At 50.8% G+C, this 19465-nt stretch overlaps 1 protein-coding gene across 1 annotated transcript; it reads left to right on the top strand.

The window, feature by feature from the left end:
* The first annotated feature begins 12697 nt into the window (after positions 1-12697).
* FAM3D (FAM3 metabolism regulating signaling molecule D) lies at positions 12698-16802 on the top strand. The gene is made up of 9 exons (XM_030956829.1): positions 12698-12719; positions 13458-13565; positions 13870-13890; positions 14365-14488; positions 14726-14784; positions 15142-15192; positions 16155-16239; positions 16383-16509; positions 16713-16802. Exons 1-9 carry the CDS (start codon positions 12707-12709, stop codon positions 16800-16802), a joined length of 678 nt encoding a protein of 225 aa, XP_030812689.1. The 5' UTR covers positions 12698-12706.
* Positions 16803-19465: the final 2663 nt, after the last annotated feature.

Genomic DNA, 19465 nt, shown 5'->3' with positions numbered 1-19465 from the left:
GCCCCCAGCACACATCACTGGTGACTGCCAGCTGGAGGGTCTGCAAAACCAGGTTATTTGGGAAGGAACTGCTGAGGGATTCAGAACAGCAGCTCACCACAGTGCAGGCAGTGTGAGGGTTTGGGGTTTTCATAGGCTGAATATGAGTGTCTTTAGTCTGGATTAGCAATTTCCCCTTCCAAGGATGGCAGAGCTGTGGTGAAGGATCCTGGGCAGCCCAAAGGCTTCACCCTGACTCTTCACCTCAGGAGCTGCACCACTCTCCATGCAGCTCCTGGATGGATTCTCAGTGATGTGGGAGGTGGGAACAAAACAAGGGGAAATAGATGGATTCTTCTTATGGAGATGCATGAAAAAAATTTCTTTATAATGTTTTTCAGGTAATTACCCAGTGGTACAAAATGGCACGTGGAATCATTCCTAAAAATGAACTGCTGCCCTACACAGAAGTTGATGGATATTAAAGCCACGCAGTTTTCGAGGAAGTACAGACAGGAGTGCAAGGAGTTTTCACCCAGCTTGGCTCAGCTACAGTGTGGGTGTGTCTGTGTGTGTGTGTGTTCATTAAAGGGAGTCATTAGTTCTGTTATCAGTTCTCCTGAGTCAAACACAGGATTCCAGCTATAAGAATTCCCACCAATGGTGAATTTTTTGGATGCTCTAGAAGTGCCATTCATTGATGTGAGAGCAGCATCATGCACTGCCTCAGTCATGAGGGAATCTCTGGGATGTGTTACACAAATGCCCCTCATGTTTGGCCAGTCTGGCTTGAAAAGCTCTTTTTTACCATTTCAAATTTATTTTTAGCATTTCAAATTTTGCACAAATTTTACCATTTCTTTTGGTAGCATCAGCCGTTTGCTCTGGGGCCAAACTGGCTGTGAGCTGCATCGTGGCTGAACATCCTCTGGAGTACAGAAAAGGCAAACATAAACTATTGAAATACAGCAGACAGAAGAAAGACTTTTCACCCTCTAAAGCCACAATGCTTGAGCTGTTGGTGCATTGTCACCATAAGGGACACTGGCTCAGTGCTCCAGCCTGGGGTTTCACATTCTCAGGCATCTCCTTTGGCAAGTGAGGAAGGCAACTCCAGCCTCTCACTCATCAAATCCCTCAGCCTGCTTGTCTCAACCAAGAGTAAAGGCTAAATAAACACATCTAAACAACTGAAAAGCAAGTCAACATCCAACTTCAAAATAAAATGCAGTGAAGTGTGAAATTATACCTTTTATTCCATAAATCTTCAGCAAGCAGCACAGTTCTATAGCTTGTATCATGCTTTAATACTGGCAGAATTTAACACACCATGCAAAGCCCCATAAGGTAATTACATTTCATCTCAACAAAGCAACAAAATCCCAGCTCATTCAACCCCCTCCATCTGAGGAAGGATTATAGACAACTCAGCACATGTTGATTTTTCCTGGTGATAAATCCAAAGCAGGTCACCAATGAAATGTGAGTGTGGGTTCCCAAGGCAGCTGATTTACAGGGGAAAATAGAAATGCTATTTGGTGTCCTTCAAGGCACTGTCACCCTGCTTTCTGAATCTTCCTGAGGTTTATCCTCCACCTAAAAGAAGCTTAAAATGTAAAACTTAACCTTGAACAGACCATTTTGGCACCTGGCAATTGCCCCTGTGCAGGGTGTTTACATCCTTCACAGCAGATTCCTATCCAGCTTTTAAAGAGTTATTTAATTTTGCAATAAATGAGGTTGCATGACTGATGATGGAGATGATGATAGAAAGCCAGAAGAAGACACTCACAGCCCCACATCCTGTAACACCAACCTTCAGTCTCCAGAGGTTTGGGCATTCCAGACTCACAGGACAGGCTGGAAATATTTGTCATCACAGCATGTGTTGGTTGCCCTTCTGCCAAACCAAGGGTATCTCCGTATGCAACAAACCACAATTAATTTCGCTAATTTATCTATTAACTGCCCTCAAATAAAGCGTCCAAACTTTAATTAGACCTCTGTGATTAAATGCAATTAAAACCCTTAAAGCAAGTCTGCAAGGACTGCAGGCACTCTCATTCCCAAAGCCAGCACAAAGCTACAAACACACACAGGAGTGGATAACTGAGGGTGAGGACAAAAGCATCTGTCCCCAGGCACAAAGTAACATGATCCCTTCCTCAGCCTCTGCAACAGGACAAGACCTTGGAAAGGAGACAGGACACAGTGGCCTCCTGAGGGATGGGGTGAGAGGCTTAAAAGTCCTAAAAGGGGAGAGGAATGCAATAATGCAATTGCTTGCCATTATGGGTGTTGGTTCATCAGCCCAAATAATGATGATGCCCCTCAGCATCCCTGGTAGTGATGGGGTTCAGTCATGGCACAGACGCAAGAGAAACTTGCTGGGACACTTTTTTTTCTTAATTTGTTTCTTGTGCCTTGTTTCCTTGCATCTGAACCAAGCAGTCTGTGATAAATGCTGCACAGAGATGGGAAACAGTGGGGGAAAGCCATGACAGCTTCCCAGCACTTGGTGCTGTTGTATAAAACTCAAGGCAGGCAATGCAGAAATTACTTGCACAAGCCTTTCCATGCTTTTTCATCTGATACACCTCCTGAAAGCAGCTCAGTTCCCAGCTCCTTCCAAAAAAACCAAAGACTTGAAGTGGTGCATGCAACTGTGTTGCCATAGTTGAGTCTTGTGCATGGAGAGGTCAGAGGGAAACCATCACAATTTCCAAGACAGAGGGAATGGCACTGAGCAGTGGCAGCACAGAGGATTAGATTGTGCTAAGAATTGCCTGAACACAGAGTGGTCTTGGTGGAAGACATAAAATTTGATGGGAAATTTTTATATCAAAAAGTTCACAACCTTTCTAGGAGGTGATGAGCAGTGGAAGACAAAAATGAGGCAAAATACTGCAAGGCGAGCACTAGACAGATTGCACAGGGCAAAGAATTTGGTAATTTTATCATCAATTATGATGAAATAGGAAGACAAAACTAGAAAAGGGCAATGAGAAACCAGGAAATGTCACTGGGGTGGGGGACAGCAAGGAGGTGAGCAGCAAGCAAGGGAAAAAATCAGATCTCTAAATATAAACCACATCCCAGTCCCTTGTTCCAGCTGTGGTCATTTTCTTGCCCTTTAGACTTTCTGAAAAGCTGATACTAAGCTGCAACTTGAACAGCCCCAAATCCTCCCTGCTAATGGCAGCTGTATTCAGAACTATGCTCTGCAGTGAGCTGGAGTAGAAGGAGAGCTGCAATGGGCACCCTGTGGCTCCCCAGCCAGCACAGCTCAGAGTGAGCACGGCGCCAGGAAAAACCAGCAGGTGCAGGAGAGCTCCCTGAGTTATTTCCTATTCTCTGTCTGGCAGTAAAGACACAGCTACACCGGGTGGTAACTCCTGGCAGATGGTGACTTTTTAAAGTTGATTGCTGTATAAATGATACTTTCTGAGTTTGTTCGTTTTAATTCAGATTCTCAGTAGTGTGTTCAAATGTCAGAGAGCATCATATTTCTATCTTTTATTTCCTTTGTGAGCAGAAATCTTCTTTAAGAAGTCTAGGAATTACAGCTTGGGAGAGAAGATAGAGTCCCTCGATGAAAGTGATCTACTTTACAAATGTTACAGAATACTATAAAAACAGGAGATGCAAAAAGCCCCACTGGCTTTGTTCTCAGTGGAGAGTTTGAATTTCTATTGCGCTTTTAAAGAGACATTTTGTCTGCACTGTAATGTTTTATTGGATCTGTGAGGTCCATTAGCAGCACAAAAGCAGGATTTCCTCTGCTGGCAGCACAGGGAGGGTGGGGAGGGGGGGTGGGAGACATCTAATTAATTTACTACAGCAGGTAAATAATTACAGGGCAAGTGAATGAGAACCTTATTTACCCTCCAGATGCCCTGCAGCCCCAAGCTGGGGTGGCCATGTGCCAGACCCCCATATCCTGCTCTGCTGTAACCAACCAGCAGCTCTGGCTGGCCCCAGTGCAGGACTGCCATGTGCTCCTTTGAATATTTGCTTTTCAATGACACAGACACGCCAGAACTGGCCACAAACAAACACCCCATGACCCAGCACTAAGGTCCATCACCTGACGATGTCAGTACTCTCAAAATAATGGAGGTGACAAATGGATGAAGCACCTGTGTGATTTGCACTACTGCTACCCCCTGGCACCACAAGGCAGCCCCTGCCCGTGTGCCCAGCTTGGGAGAGATCAGGTGCCACTGTGGCCAGCTGGGGACATTCAAAGGGCTCTGGTACAGGCACTCATCTGCCCTCTGCACTTCACCTCCCCTCAGAGTCTGTGTCTCAGCCCATTTATTTATTGCACCTCATTGGCCAAAAAAGGAAAGACATCCCCTGGCCAGAGGGAAATGTCCCAATTAAAGAGCAAATGATGCAGTAAAACAGCAGAGCATTCTTGAGAGCCGTGGTAAAAGCAGCCACCTCTTGTCCTCAATTTATGCTGCTCCCATCACCCTGGGCATTATATTTGTGCTGACAAGGATCAGTTTAACCCCTGCCTGCAATCCAATAAAAAGCTGGCATGGTGCAAGCATGCATAATCTTTCTTCAGTGTCCTAGAATAGATGCAATAAAAAACTGCTGCTGCTGCTCGATGGTCACAACCACAGCCTGGAATAAATAACTCCCTGTCCGAAGCCAGCAGTGGGAAGGGCTTTGGATCAGAGGTTTTTCAGACCCTCATCCCTTTATAGAACTTTATAATCACGGGGTTGTTTAGGTCAGAAAAAAACTCCTAAGATCATCAAGTCCAACTGTTCCGCCAGCACTGCCCAGTTCACCACTAAACCATGACCCATGAGCCACATCTACACATCTTTTCAATCCCTCCAGTGACTCATCCTCCTCCCTGGTCAGCCTGTTCCAATGCTTGACAACCCTTTTGGTGATGAAATTGTTCCTAATATCCAATCTAGAACTCCCCCATACAGCTTGAGTTCACTTCCTCTTGTCCTGTCGCTCATTACTTGAGAGGAGAGACCGACCCCACCTGGCAACATTATCTTTTCAGGGAGCTTTAGAGAGCAGTAATGACCTCCTGAGTCTCCTTTCCTGTGGGCTGAGCCCTCCAGGTCCAGCTTGGCACCCCAGCACATCTGTGAGTGCAGCACATGCCCAGTGGCAGTCAGTCACCCACCACCCCTCAGTATGTACCAGGGGCAAAGCAAAAGGAAAAGTCCCAAAGGCCTTGTGCCATCGACAAACAACAGATTCTTGCCCCTCTCATCATTAATTGAGCAAGCCAGCACAGCAGAGCTGGCATTACGCTCTGCTACCCTTTGTAATGAAATCACTGCCTGGGCGCAAGAAACAAATTCAGCGATATGATACTAATAGGGTTAGAAATTTCCCATGCAAATATTAATAATTTATATCTACATGCTTTTCTTTTTTTTTTAATTCTGCTTGCAGTCTGTAACAAGGAAGTGCTGAGGTCTTCCAGCTTCTTGTCTGGGAAAAGTGCAGGTGTTAACCTGGAGACAGAGGCCCCCAACACGATTTCACCAGGGGCTCAAATTAGCTTTTGGAAATCATGTCCTGGCCTATTTCAAAAATGAGACAATGCTTAAACAGGAGCACTGCTTGCCTGGACAACGAGCAACAGGAGATGGATGTTGAGCCTTGGTGTGCCCAAGCCCCTTCCCACAGGCATCTTTGCAACAGCTGCACCAAGAGCCAGGGCTGCTGATGCCCCTGCAGCAGCCCAGGGTGCAACGAGCTGTGGCCCAGCTGCCACAGAACACACCAAGCAGCCACCTGAACCCTGAGATAGCAAAAAGAGCAACCTTTGGGCTGCAAAGTCAGAGGGATTTAGGGACTAAGGAGAGGACATTTTATTTTAGAAGCAGGGAAGGATTTGTGTTGAATGTCCTTTTTTTCAGCAGTAAAGAAGTCTCTGAAAGGAAGGGCAGTGACTGGGAGCCTGCAGGGTTGAAAGAGAAGCTAATTCCCTCAGACAGGCATAATTGCTTCAATTCAGAGTGGTAAAAATGTGAAATTAGGAATAATCAATGGCTGTTTATGATCTGTGTCTATACTGTGAATTCAGCTAATACGGAGTAATTACACCGCGCTAATTCCTGGTATTTGTCATCGTTCTGTTGCAGAGGAGTCCTGCAGAACAATAAAAGCAGATTGGCTGTGCTGGGCCCACAGACCAGGGGCTGAGCACGGCACGAGATAATTTCTGTTTAATATACCAGCGGCTGTGAGTTCCCTGGTGCCCTTTCCGTGCAGCAGCGCAGCCGGGGCTGGGCACAGGGATGCGCTGCACAGCAGCACCCCCGGCAGCCGGCACACCGAGTATCCATCCCTGCCGGCCGCACAGCACCTGCTGCCTCGCCCTCCTGCCCGCTATTGTTATATCAGCCCTCCTGTAAAACTCTGTCCTCACGCAATTCCCCCCATCCGGCAGAAGGGAGCTGTGCCGGATGGATGCTCAGTGACCCGCGGAACCGCGGGGATGTGTCGTGGTTTGCCGGCATGATTCACTCTTTGGCCGGTGGAACAGCGCTGGTCACCGAGCTCTGCAGCAGCGCCAGAGGAGAGCTGAGCACAGGGGCGGGATTGCTCAAGGCAGGGGGAATAATCCCGCAGCAGCACAGGTGGGAGGTGTGGCTGCAGGGACAGCCCTGCGGGAGTGCAGCTGGTGTTTAACACAAACACAGGAGGTACAGAGCGTTTCCTTTCCGAGGAGCTACACGTAACACCTGCAGTAGTTGGGCAGGAGCAATCTGAAACCACACACCCACTGCGCTTATCAGTGGCCAACCTTTCCTAAGAGAATTTGTCATCACTTTGTCCCAGTGAGCTCACTCCTGAAAAGCAGCTTTTCCTGGGCACTGCAGAGCCCAACGAGGGATCTGGGGGGGAAACCTCCTCCCAGTGCTGAACTTCCACATCCTGGGAGGGACAGCCCTGCAGCCACTTTCTTGGCACCAGTGTCCCAATGCTTCCCACCGCTCACTGAGGGTCAACGCACACATGGAGGGAGGAGGAGGAGGAGGAGAGCAGCTCCTCACTCACCACCTCACTCCTGCTGCTCTACCAGAGTGCTGATCACAGTGCAGTGAGTTTGCACCACGGATTATTCATTCCCCAGTCTGGCAGCTTTTTGATACCACATATATTATTTTTTTCTGAATTCCTCTTTTTTATATCATGCAGAACCCCCTTGGGGAGCCTGCGAATAAGGCTTGATGCATTTTAATTGCACTACACCAGTAAATTATTTGCTGAGTCAAAACTAAGCTGGTGCCCCATTCCCAGCACATGACACATTCCCTGATGTTAGGTGGGATTTAAAAGCCCATTTTTGCTGTGTGCCACAGTGGATGGGCAAAACTTGGGCTACCACAGGATACAGAGATGGGGCATGAGGGCTCCCCACACCAGAATGTGTCACAAGGAAAGCCCACAGCTCCCCATCCTTTCCTGGGGTTTTAGGGAAACATCTTGGATGAAATGTTCAGTTGTGGCTCCATTTCCTTGGAGGATTTGGCCTCAGGTCCCTTGAAACAGGAGGGAAGCTGAGCATGGACCAGGCCTCCCCAGGATGATACACTCCCCGTGCCCTGGGGCTGCTCCTGCAGGGCAGCAAGCAGGGGACACAGCAGGGACGAGAGCTGGGTGCTCCAGGGCTTGAGGCACTTTGTTATTGAGCTGAGCCAGTTATTGCCAGCAGCTAAACAAACTAATAGGAAGGATATTTCCCCTGAGAGTGAGAAGGTTTTTGATTTAGACTGTGCTGTTTAAGCTCAGACTCTCACCACAGCTAGAATTTCCTTCCGAGGGCAATAATTATGCCAAGGCAGAGCCCAGGCTTTTCTGTGTTTGCTTTTCTGCTCCCTGTCTGGAAGGGCTGGGTTTAGAGGCTGAGATTTCCCCCAGTGTTCAGCACCTCCTGCACCTCTTGCCCAGCACTGAGGACTGGGGGGAAGAAAGAAAAGCTCAGGGCACAGCTTTATACAGAGATCACCTTCAGGAATTACACTAATTATCAGGAAGCAGCCTTGGTCCCACAGGGGCTCTGCTCCAGCCCTGAGCAAGCTGCAGTCCCAAAGGCAGCACTGTTGCTGCCACCTCCACAACTCCTCCACTGCTTCTTGGATTAAAATTGCTTTAAAAGCTCCAAGAGAAGACATTTGGTTCTCCTAAGTGGTAAGAATGAAAAAGAAAAAGGAAAGAAGGAATGGAAACACTTTTGTTCTTTGCTGCTGGGTAAATTAAGTGCAACATTGAAAAAATAGAGAGCCCCTAGTGCTAACTTCAGGAGTGATGTCTTCCTTCAGAACCATAATAATAGCAATGATAAGTGATTAAAAAGAAAACAACCTAAATCTATACCTTGAGTTGACTCAGGACTCCTTTTGAGTTCAGGACTGTTGCTGGATAAATAAATGCTTATTTGGAAAAGGAACCTCCAGCTTCCTGTAAATGACAGGCAGAGAAGCAGAACTCGGGGCCGGACACACACACGCAGCACAGCTGGGGGAAATCCCGACCGATCGGGTTATTCTGGTTTTACCCCGCTTTGGGGAACACCACTCCTGGCTTCATGCCCTCCTGTTCCCATTGCAGCACCCCTGCCAGCCCAGGGTGCTGCTTCGGTGAAAGAGCTGAAAGTCAGGCTGCTGTCCACCCTGGGCGAGGTTTCCCAAAAAGCCAAGGGCCAGAGTGAGGAAAACCTGCGCAGGAAGCGCTGCTGGCCGCAGCCCTGAGCGCTCTGCTCCCCCTGCCGCACCAGGCAGGGAGATAAGGAGATAAGGAGATATCAGGCTCGGGGAGGTGCCACGGAGCGCTGGGCAGGCTGGGCAGGTGCCGAGCACATGGAGCCCCAGCTCGCCGGGATGTGCCAGCGCCCCCGGAGCCCGCCGGGACACTGAGCGGTACGTGGGGGTCCCAGCCCGGCCGGGGAAATGCCCTCTGGAGCATGACTGAATAACGGGCTGCTGCAGGCTTTTCCTTGGACTTGCTGGCAGGTTAGGGGGCTGCCTGGGGAGGGTTTTAGTTGTTCTTTCTTCTCGTAGGAGAAGGGAAGAGGAGGTGAAGGGGAAGCCCCGGGCATCCTTTCCGTGGGGCACAGCTGGGCTGGGGTCATGGGCTGAGCTGAGGGGAGCTGGAATGGATGGGCTGGAATCAGCTCTGTGCTGTGCTGTGCTGTGCTGGGGGGGACAGATCATCGTAGCCATGGATGAATTTGCAGGGTGCTCACTCTGTAAGTGTGGGGCTCGTCCAAGGTCAAGCTGCTGCTCAGGGCATTGTCTGTTTTCTCCTGCACTGCTGAAAGGGTTGGTGTCGGGACCAGGTCTTGCTGCCCACACAGCACCAGTTACTGAATTACCAGTTACAGAATTACTTCCTTTGAAAAACTGATGGCATCATCTGGAATTTTGAGAAAGCAGGCTAGGTGGAAGGGTAGGAGGACACAAGGTACCAAGTGCTTTCTGGTAGAAAGCAGCAAAACACCCCAGATAACTGTGGGCTCATGCCAGAGCCAGTTCTGCCATAAGATGCCCTCTCCAGCCATTTGGTGGATGCAGAAGCTGGCCAAGCATTTTTATAAGCAAGAAAATTTACAAAGCTCTCTAGCAAACAGCAACCTCCTGTTGATCAACTCAGCAAAGTTTAGTCAGACTGATTCCTTTTGAGGCTGACAATGGCACTGTAGCATCCTCCATTCTCCTGTGGTGATAAACCCTGACCGCAGGGTGGATGTGCTCCCACCCTGCCAGTCCCTCCTCTGCAGCCCTGCATTCAGCTCTGCAGGAAAACCCTGGATTTTGGGCGGGTGGCAGCGGCTGTGGACATCTGCCAGTCACCCTTTTTGGAGTTGCATCCTCACTCTGCACCAAAATGGTTTTGTTCACAGTCAGGGACCTGTTGGGAGGGAGAGGGACATGTGGGGCTCAAAAGCAGGGGGAAAAAAGTTAATTTTTTTAAAAGGCAGAGTTTTGTGGGGAAGAGAAGTTTTCCTGCAGCACTGAGGGAGAACAGGAGCAGTGACCGGGTGCATCCTGGAAGGGCTCCCCGGGAGGGCAGGGATCTGTCTGTCTGTCTGTCTGCTCCCCAGCAGCAGTGACTCAGCTCCGCCAAGCGGCGCTTCAGACCAGAGCAGGCTGGGGTGGAGCTTTTTCCTTCTCAACACCGTGAGCTGCTGTAGCAATATTTGTCCAAGAACTTTCTTGTTCCTGAAATGGTTTTTTAAGCAAACAAGTTTGCGGCTTATTAGACAAATAGCTCTGTTTAACACCTATCACAATTCTTCTTTTCTCCCTCTCCTGCCAGCAGCTCTCTGGCAAATGCCAGAACACAGGTGCCTTTTATTCTGGCACAACTCTAGAAAGAAAAAAAATTATCAATGCAAACAATTAAAAAATAATATAATAGAAGTCCCAGGACAGGGCCACTCTCTTGTAGTGCAATCAGGCTCTAGGAATTTCAGCACCCAGGGACTCCACCCAATAAATTTTATCTAGGATTAAGGTGAAGATAAATAGCCCAAAGAAATATATGACTTCCCTAAAGCACTGGCATTTATTGGTTTATTTTTCCATTTCTCTTCCTCTGCGATGAAATCAATATGTGCAAAGAATAAAACCACAGCTTTGGTGAAGGGGAGGGCTGTGCAACGGGCCCCAGTGAGGCCACTGTTCACTGTACGACTGGGGACCCAACAGGGAAGGTTTTGCACACCCAGTGGAGTTTTGCTCCACTCACTGTGTTCAAATCACACCCCAGCTCTGAATCCTCACCAGATCCAGGCTCTGCTCAGGGCACTTGTGGGGAAGACAACAAGCTCCCAAGGCAACCAATACCAATTTTGGAGTCTTCACAACTTGCCAAGGGGGATTGTGAGAACTGGCCCCATTTTCCAGCCCCATCATCAGATCAGGCATGGGATGGGGAGCCAGGAATGGGAAGAGGGTCCCTGTGTCTATAAACTTCATGGTGAGAGGAGCAAAAGGGAAGAACCTTGTGCTGCTCTTCCAGATCCAGCCACAGGCAATGTTTGCCTCTAAAACCTTTAAACTGTCCTTTTTCAGGTCTGGGATCTTATCCCAGCTCAGTGAAATGGGCTTGCTCATGCCAGCTCTGACACAAGCCTTAAAATCCACTTCAGAGGGACTGTGCTGAGGGCTGGGGTGTGGGGGAGGGCTTGTGGCATCACAGACCCCCCTGCCACCTCCTGTGGGAACAGATTCCTGCTCGCAGCCAGCCTTCCTCTGAGGGGAGCAGCTGCAGAGACAGGGGAGATGCAGCTGGGAAGCCAGAGTGCCCAGCTGATACACAAGCAAAAACATTTTGTCTGGGTACATGGGGGGACACAAATCCCTCCCAAGGCTTCCCCTAAGTGCAGGTGGGCCTGTCTCCCATGGGGAGCTGGGAGCAGCTTTGGCAGAATGTCCTTGCTGCTGTGTCACAGCAGGTCTGGGGACAGCAGAGGGGTGTCACATGGAGGAGTGCCAGGCTCCAGAAACCTCAGATGGAACTGATGGGGCTGCCTAAAACCCCAGGCAGTGATGCTGCAACCACCCCTGGGTGTGGGGGAACCACAGGGAGCATCTCCTCGGGGCACTGAGGGGGGACACAGCTCCATCCAGCTCTGGGCTGCCCCACAGCCAGGGTCAATATCACAGCCAGCCCTGGGAGGGGACCCACAGCAGGGCTGGGCAGCAGGAAAAGCTCTTCTCTCCTTCCTCGTGACGCAGCAGCCTGAAATCAACATTCAGCCCAGCCCTGCTACAGCCCGCTGCTCCTGTTTACCCTTCAAACAGGAAGAGCAACTCTCAGCACAGCTCATTGACAAACTTTCTGTCAAACATTACTGAAGGGCTGCTTTAGTTGCTCATGAACTCTCAGCACCCATCTCACAAGTGACAGTTCAGCACAGGGCTCCAGCGTTGCCAGGACAGCGGTTCAGCAGAGTGCAGCCCGGATCTCACAGGTAGGAGCGGCCCCAGCCCCTGGGGAGCCCAGCGTGTGCGGTGGCAGCGCCTGTCCCATCGGCCAGGGTGGCCCTGGGACAGAGGACAGAGGGCAGCAGGTGGATTCTCCAGGGTAGGAAATAGTTCATGCTCCAAATGACAACCCCTCCCTGTCCACGGGGTGAAGACACTCCAGGCTTTGGCCAGGTGGAAATATTCCTGGGTTTCAGTCAGGTGTCCACAAAGCTGGCTGCTCTCCTCAGCACAGTGGTGCTGCCCTTCCTCCCTTCTCCTTTGGATTTTAAGGAAGACAAGCTTGTTCCTAGAGACCAGATCACAGCTTGTCCTCAGACAGCATTTTGCAGTGCCCAATATTTGAAATCTACCTTGCATCATCCCGGAAGAAAATGCAGCACAGCTGTGATTGAAAGTGTCCACCTCATTGGTACCAGCAGAACAGAAAATGCTGGTCCAGGGCATGAACGAGGAGCACAGGGGGCAGCAGGCAGGGGCAGGGTTCAGAGGCTCCAGAAGGAAGCTCAGGCAGTGCAGCTGCTCCAGGATTTAATCTGGGTGGGACCTTCTGCATGGTAAGAATTTGTATGTCTTTGATGACGTCCTCACTATCGCAAATGTGACTGAACATAGCAGTCACCTTCTCATCTAGAATCTGCCTGGCTTTGGGGGGTCACAGGCACTCTTTAAGGCATTGCCTTCTTTCCTCAGGGTGACCTGTGGCTGTCAGTCCTTCCCAGCTCTGCTCTCTGCCCACCACCATGCGGGTAACAAGTAAGGAGGAACACATTTACTTTTCTCTGGTTTTCTATGGTTCTTTATGGCTCCTTCTCATTTACATGATGCCTTCCAGGCCCAGCAGCCCTGTCCTCCCCTGCCAGGGACATGGGAAAGGCCTTTGTATAAGCATCAGGTTTTTACAAGATTTGTGTTGATTTCAGCCTGTTGTATTTTTCCCAGTGAAACCTTCTGTGACTGGGAAGAGATGGCTATTGAGACGTTCCTGGTTCCATAAGAGCCATTCAGCTGCAATAAAAGTGCATTTTTCTGCTCTCTTTCCATGCAGGACTGGAACGTTTTGCTCTGATGAGCGCTGCTTTAAAGCCAAATGCCAATCACAGTTGTATCAGCAGCTGCTCTGCTGTAGCTAGTGACTAATTGGGGGATAGCAGCCTTCCCAGCACTGGGAACATAAGAAATATTTGGATTTACACAGCTTTCTGAGTAATTATCAGATTTACTTTAACATAGAGAGAAATATGAATAGTGCCTCCCAGCAGAGCTGAAATGCCTATCTGAGCACCACCACATACTCTGGAGATGGTAATTAAGAGATCAGAATCCATTTGGAGGGTGAGGGATTGTTAGCTGCCTTCCCACACCGTGCAGGCCCTGGCTGTCACCCTGTGCCTGCTAACCTGGGGACACAAGGATCAAATCCAAATAAACCGGGGGGATGACGTGGTGCCTGCCCCTCCTGTGACTCTCACCCCGTCCCTCTCGCACACCCAGGTGTGATCCGGGCCGTGGTGCTGCTCCTCACCCTGCTGGGCACCTGGTTCCTCATGCAGACCTACTTCCAGCACAGCTGGAGAGCCATCAGCCTGCGCAGCTGGCTCGGTGAGGCACCGGGGGCTCCGGAGGGAAGGTGGGAGAGGCTCCATGTGAGCCAGCCCGCATAGCTGGGCACAGCTGCCCTGAGCACTGGGATTTGCAGCCTCTGAGCTGGTGGATTCAGCCACCAGCTCTGACCACCAGGGCGGGGAGGGCACAGTGTGGTGTGCGTGGTGTGTGGTGTGGTGGGAAGCTGCACCGGGGTGGGTGGGTGCAGGGATGCCTGCAACCATGGGAAGCAGTTCTAGAGAGCTGCTGCCAGAACAGCTGCTCCTTCAGGGTGTCTAATCCTCCTGCTTGATACCCACAGGTGCCTCGAAGAAGCCCAGCAGTGAGTATCGCTCTCAACTTCATCACACAACTCCAGGGTTCAGGGGGATGATGGAAGCTTGGGATCTCCTTCAAGAGCCCCTTCCCTGAGGCAAAAATCCCCCTCTCACAAACACAGGGGATTTTGTTACTGCACACAGCAGTGGGGTCTTTGGCAGGCCCCTGCCTTGGCCAGGAATGGGGAAACTTTGGGCAGAAAAGCCCCAGGGGCCTTGCCTTGGACACCAGCTCTGAATGCTCCTGGCACACAGCGTGTCACACCTGGAGCAGCACCTGGCCTTGGCACCATAAACCCCAAACAAGAAGCTGGTCCCAGCCCCAGGACAAGCCTCCTCCATGGAATAAATTGGTCCAGGTGTTGCCCCCTTGGTGGGCCACTGTATGCCAGTCCAGGCCCTCTCAGCCCCTCATGACACGGCCAGTGTCTCCCCATGGGGACAAAGCCATGGCCTTCAGCTCCACCCCTCCCTCACAGGTGAGAAGCTGCCCCGGCACAAATGTGGGAACCAGAAGAGCTGCCCCCAGAATTATTTTGCCTTCAAGATCATCAGTGGTGCTGCAAATGTGGTGGGACCCTCGATCTGCTTTGAAGACTTGGTGTAAGCAGCACATGGCAGGGCCAAGGCTGGCCTGGCCTCCAAGAGGGCAAGTTTGGCCTCTGCCAAGCACATCAGTGGCCATCACAGTGTATTTGTGGTTTAAAAAAATTTAAATAGATTTCTTTGATACCACTTTTGGTTATTTTGCCATCTACAGCCACTTCACCACTGTTTTACTGGTGTCAGCATCTCCAGGGCACCCCTGCACTCACTGGTGCTCTCTGCTTTCCTTTCCAGCCTCATGAGCAGCGTGAAAAACAACATTGGCAGAGGCCTGAACATTGCACTGGTGAATGGTGAGTCAGAAGGCACTGACCCCCTTCTCCCCACTGCCAGGGTCCTTCCTTCCCCAGGAAAGCACAGCCCACTGAAAACCCCTTCCCAGGCACTGAGGCTGAGCCAAAAGCACATCCTGCTGGTGTTGCATGGCGAGCACAGCCACAATCATGGTTGCAAGCACTGCCAGTGACAAGGGAACCAACCCATGTGGGTTGTGCACAACCAGTTCCACAAACTTCTAAGCAACACAGTGACCATTGCAGCAGTCACACCACACTGAGGGAATAGCAAAGCATTTTGCTTGTGGCCAGGCAAGGCCCAGAGCCACCCCAGAGCAAACTCACTGTGCTCTGTTTTCAATTTTAACCTTTCAGGAACAACTGGGAAGCTCCTGAAAACCGATGCCTTCGACATGTACTCTGGAGGTAAGCACAGTCACCCTGCTCCTGGGTGCCTCCCAGCCAGGGCTCACACCAGCACTGCTGGCTGCTGCAGCTGGTCTCTGTCATGTATTTAATGATAAAGTCAGGTGGGCTTTGACCAGTCTGGGTGGTAAAAGCCCAGCTTTCCCTGAGGCCATCAAGCCTGGAGTCCTTACAATGCTTCCAGATCCAATATTGGCTTCTTGCTCCTTTTACGAGCATGTAGTAGCCTGGAAAACATTATTTCACTCACCTGAATAAACCAAGGCACTTGAGACTCGAGAAAGGAACTTTCTGAGATCAGGATACACTAATCCTGACACTTTGCAACCTGTAACTCAGTTTTTGCATACTGGTGGTGGCTGAGCAGCTGCTCATTCCCCTGCCTTTCACAGCAGGATAAATGAGGGAGCTCAGGGAGACAGGGCTCCCTCAATCATTCAGTGGGTTTGCAAACTACTCTTGGTAACTCTGGTTTTAAGGAGAATCATCAACATAATGAGATTTCCAGCCAAGTTCGTGAGTGAGATGCTCGGGGAAGAAGGCAGCAGTCAGCTCATGTGCCACTAGATGGGGCCTTGGATTCAAGCATCCCACAGACGCGGGATGAGGAGAAATTTCCCCGGTCCAGCCAGAGGCACCATGGCAGGGAAGGCAGCTCTGAGGCCAGGCAGGTTCATTTCTTGTGTTGGGAGGTAAATTCACACATCTGGATTTCAGAGTTAGCAAGCAAAGTTTAGGAGGAATTTCCACCCTGCAGTTGTTCCAAAAGGAGGACATCAGTCCTGTGCACTGCAGGAGAGCCCAGGAAGGAACACAGGATGGGGAATGCATCATTTGGGAGCCCCCCATTCCCCCAAATCCTGGCTAGCACCTGCACAGTCAGGTTATTTCCTACCAGCCCAGAGGAGGCTCCCCCAGCTGCCATGCAGAAGCAGCTCCTAAATCCCTTTTTTCTCTCCCAGATGTTACCAAGCTGCAGACCTTCCTCCAAGGGATCAAGCGTGGCACCCTTGTGCTCACAGCAAGCTACGACGATGCTGCCACAAAGTGAGTTTGCCCACAGAAGCAACACCAGGCTCCCCAAAAACACACAGCTGGGGGAGCTGGGCATGCTGCTGCCACCAACAGAGAGGGGGAAAGAGGGGACACCCCGCTGTGTGTGACAGTGACACCCCCTTTCCCTCTTTCAGGATGAATGCCAAAGTGCGGGCGTATTTCACGGAGCTGGGCAGCAGCCACGTGGGCACGCTGGGATTCCGGGACAACTGGGTCTTCCTGGGAGCAAAAGGGCTGATGAACAAGAGCCCCTTTGAAAAGGTACCTGGCCCTCCCTTGCCATGAGCTCTGCAGGCTCCATCCTCTCCATGGCACCCCCTGAGCTGCACCTCACCCACCTGTGTGCAGAGGACAAGGAGCAGTGGCATTATCCCCACACCAAACCCAGCTGCAGCTTTTGCCACCTGGCAAACTTGCACTGCTCCAACCTCCTCATTCATCTTCTCGCTCTCTTTTCCCTGCAGCACATTAAAAATGATAAAGAGACAAATAAATACGAGGGCTGGCCTGAGCTGTTGGAGATGGAGGGCTGTGCCCCCAGGAAGATGGACTAGCACCAAGCTCCAGCCTGCCATGGAGGGCAGCCTCACCAGTCACACAGGGACACCAGCCCCGTCCTGGGGACTGCAGCCTCTCCACTGCCAGGTCACAGAGTCCAGCAGCTGCTGCCTTGCTCACAGGAACTGGCTGTTTCACAGCAGGAGCTGTGCAGGGCTTGGAGAAGAGCTGTACAAGCGCCTGCAGAGCTGAGCAGACACGTGGCCAGGCTGCAGCCAAGCCTCATCTATGGGTCAGTTTGGGGTATTCTATTTTTCTATCTTTTAACTAAAAACTTTGTAGAAGTTTTTTGTAAATTTCTTAAATGAGATTTCTAATTACAAAACACTACCTTCTCCTTTCCATTTTCAAGCATAATCAACACTTTCCCCCACAGGCAGAGCATGCCAGGTCCTGTGCCACCAGTCGAGCATCACCCATCCCACAGCCCTGCTCACAGGGTAAAGTCATCCCTGGGGATGCTCAGACTTTGGTGGTTTCCCCCTGGAGCTCCTCCCAATGTCCTACAGTCTCCTACAGTCTCCACAATAAGGCCAGAAGTCCACGGGGATAGCATGCAGCAATGAAGGTTAATATTTGCAGACCAAAGTATCATCCCTGGGTGTTACAAACTGGCTTAAACCCAGAAGAGCAAGGAAAACTAAGTCTCTGTGTATAAAACAGGAGGAACTTTGAAGGTTCAAAATATTCCCAAGAACAAGATAAAAACCAAACAAGATTAAATGTTGATGCAAAAAAATATTATATATTTTGATTTAATAGTAAGACAGACAAAGAGACAGAAAGTTGGGAAAAGTGAGAAAATGCTAGGATTACTTTTAAAAGCAGAGGATAGGTCACCACCACACTGTGCTGCCTGGGTTACTGCTGAGACAGGGTGGGGGGAGTGGAGCAGGTTTTGCCCTGTTTTTTTCTGCTGTTTGAAGTGTCTCATCTGCCCTCCCTGATCTCAGGAGCAGTGTGGCTGGGATGTGGCCGCCCATCCTCGGGATGGAGGAGCCCTGCCCGGTCTCTGCAGCCAAACCTTGGTCCATTCATGGTGCTCCCTCCCTGCCACGGGACACAGGAGCAGGGCAGGGGTTCCACACCTCCCTCCTGACCTCGGTCCAGGGCTGCAGGATCCGTGGGGGTTCTCCCCAGGCAGCCACTGTCAGCTCCTGGAGGCCTCAGGGTGTGGTGGAGGCAGGGGAAAGGCAAAGGTCAGAGATTCTGCCCCTCGCTTTCCCCTCCAGATTCTGCACCAGTTTTACCTTCCTTTTTATGGGCCTCAAGGCAGGCTACTCACAGTCCATCCCACACATCGTTTTCAGGTGTTCAAAAGTGATTATGATAAGCAGACATAATGACAGAGCACTTTTTGAAGCCATTCTCTTATTATCAGGTTCCCACACTGGGTTAAATCCAGGCTAAATCCTCTGTGGCACATCCCCATCAAAGGTCAGCATAATGCCAGGGATGTGCCAACCTTGCGATGGATGGATGGATGGATGGATGGATGGATGGATGGATGGATGGATGGATGGATGGATGGATGGATGGATGGATGGATGGATGGATGGATGGATGGATGGATGGATGGATGGATGGATGGATGGATGGATGGATGGATGGAAGGAGGATGGATGTGCAGGTTTCTCAGGCAGCTGAAGTTGTGCAGCACAACCAATAGGTGGGAGCCTTTTACCGGCAGAGCCGGAGCCGGCATCGCTCTGGAGCGCTCCAACGCGCCCGGGTCAGCCACACACCGGAGCTGCAGCCCAGCCTGGGGCCACCTGGAAGGGAAAGATCCCTGCCCGAAGGCGAGCAGGAAAGCCCCACAGTGCTCCTAGAGCAGTCGCCACGCTCTGCCCAGCACCGAGCAGGTCCTGGGGAGCAGCTGCCCCCCGCTCCTGCCCAGAGGCATCAGCCAAGCACGGTCTGTTCCCAACCCCGCCCCGAGCCCGGCACTGCTGGGATCAGATCAGCTGCACGGGGCTTATCTGCCATCAGAGGCAGGGATGAATTTGCATCATGTACAGACTTTAACTTCCGATGATTGTATCTGGTTTTTCCCCATTCTCTGAAGCAGACCAGCAGTTTTGGAAAACATAAGGATGGAGTGTTTCTCCTGGAGCATTTGAAGGACAACAGACTGTCCTGCACAGCCTTCCGTGCTTCCAACAGCCCCTGCACAGCTCCTAGCAGGCAGTTCACAGGGTTATGGGAGCCCCCGGGTCACCCCAGGGGAGCAGAAGTGAGGAACAAGGCAGGACAAGGCCAGGAAAGGCACAGCCTGTCCTGTGCTGGCCACCTGCAGAATGAAACCCTGGATCCAAAACTCAGCACCACCCATCAACTGGTTTTCCCTAAACAAGGAAAAATCCCCACATAAAGAATGCAACACCTGTAAGAACTACCAAAGGCAGAACTGAAATAAAACCCCAAAACATCACAGAGGAATCCCCAAAGAGGTGTAGTATTTTATCCCAGTTTATCCTCCCATGCTCTTAGCACACACCTGATGGCACTGAGGGAAACCTGTGCCATAAATCGATCCCTAAATCAGCTGCAACAACAGCAGTTAATCCCAAGAGCTGAATCATCCCTACCCGTGGCACAGCAAGAAATAACACAGACACAACAGCCCTGCCGAGCTGCCAGCATAAATATGCCAACTATT

Source organism: Camarhynchus parvulus, chromosome 12 (genome assembly GCF_901933205.1).
Source record: "Camarhynchus parvulus chromosome 12, STF_HiC, whole genome shotgun sequence".
Lineage (NCBI taxonomy): Eukaryota > Metazoa > Chordata > Aves > Passeriformes > Thraupidae > Camarhynchus > Camarhynchus parvulus.
The sequence above is the reverse complement of the archived record's forward strand: the minus strand, read 5'-3'. Positions and strand labels throughout refer to the sequence as shown.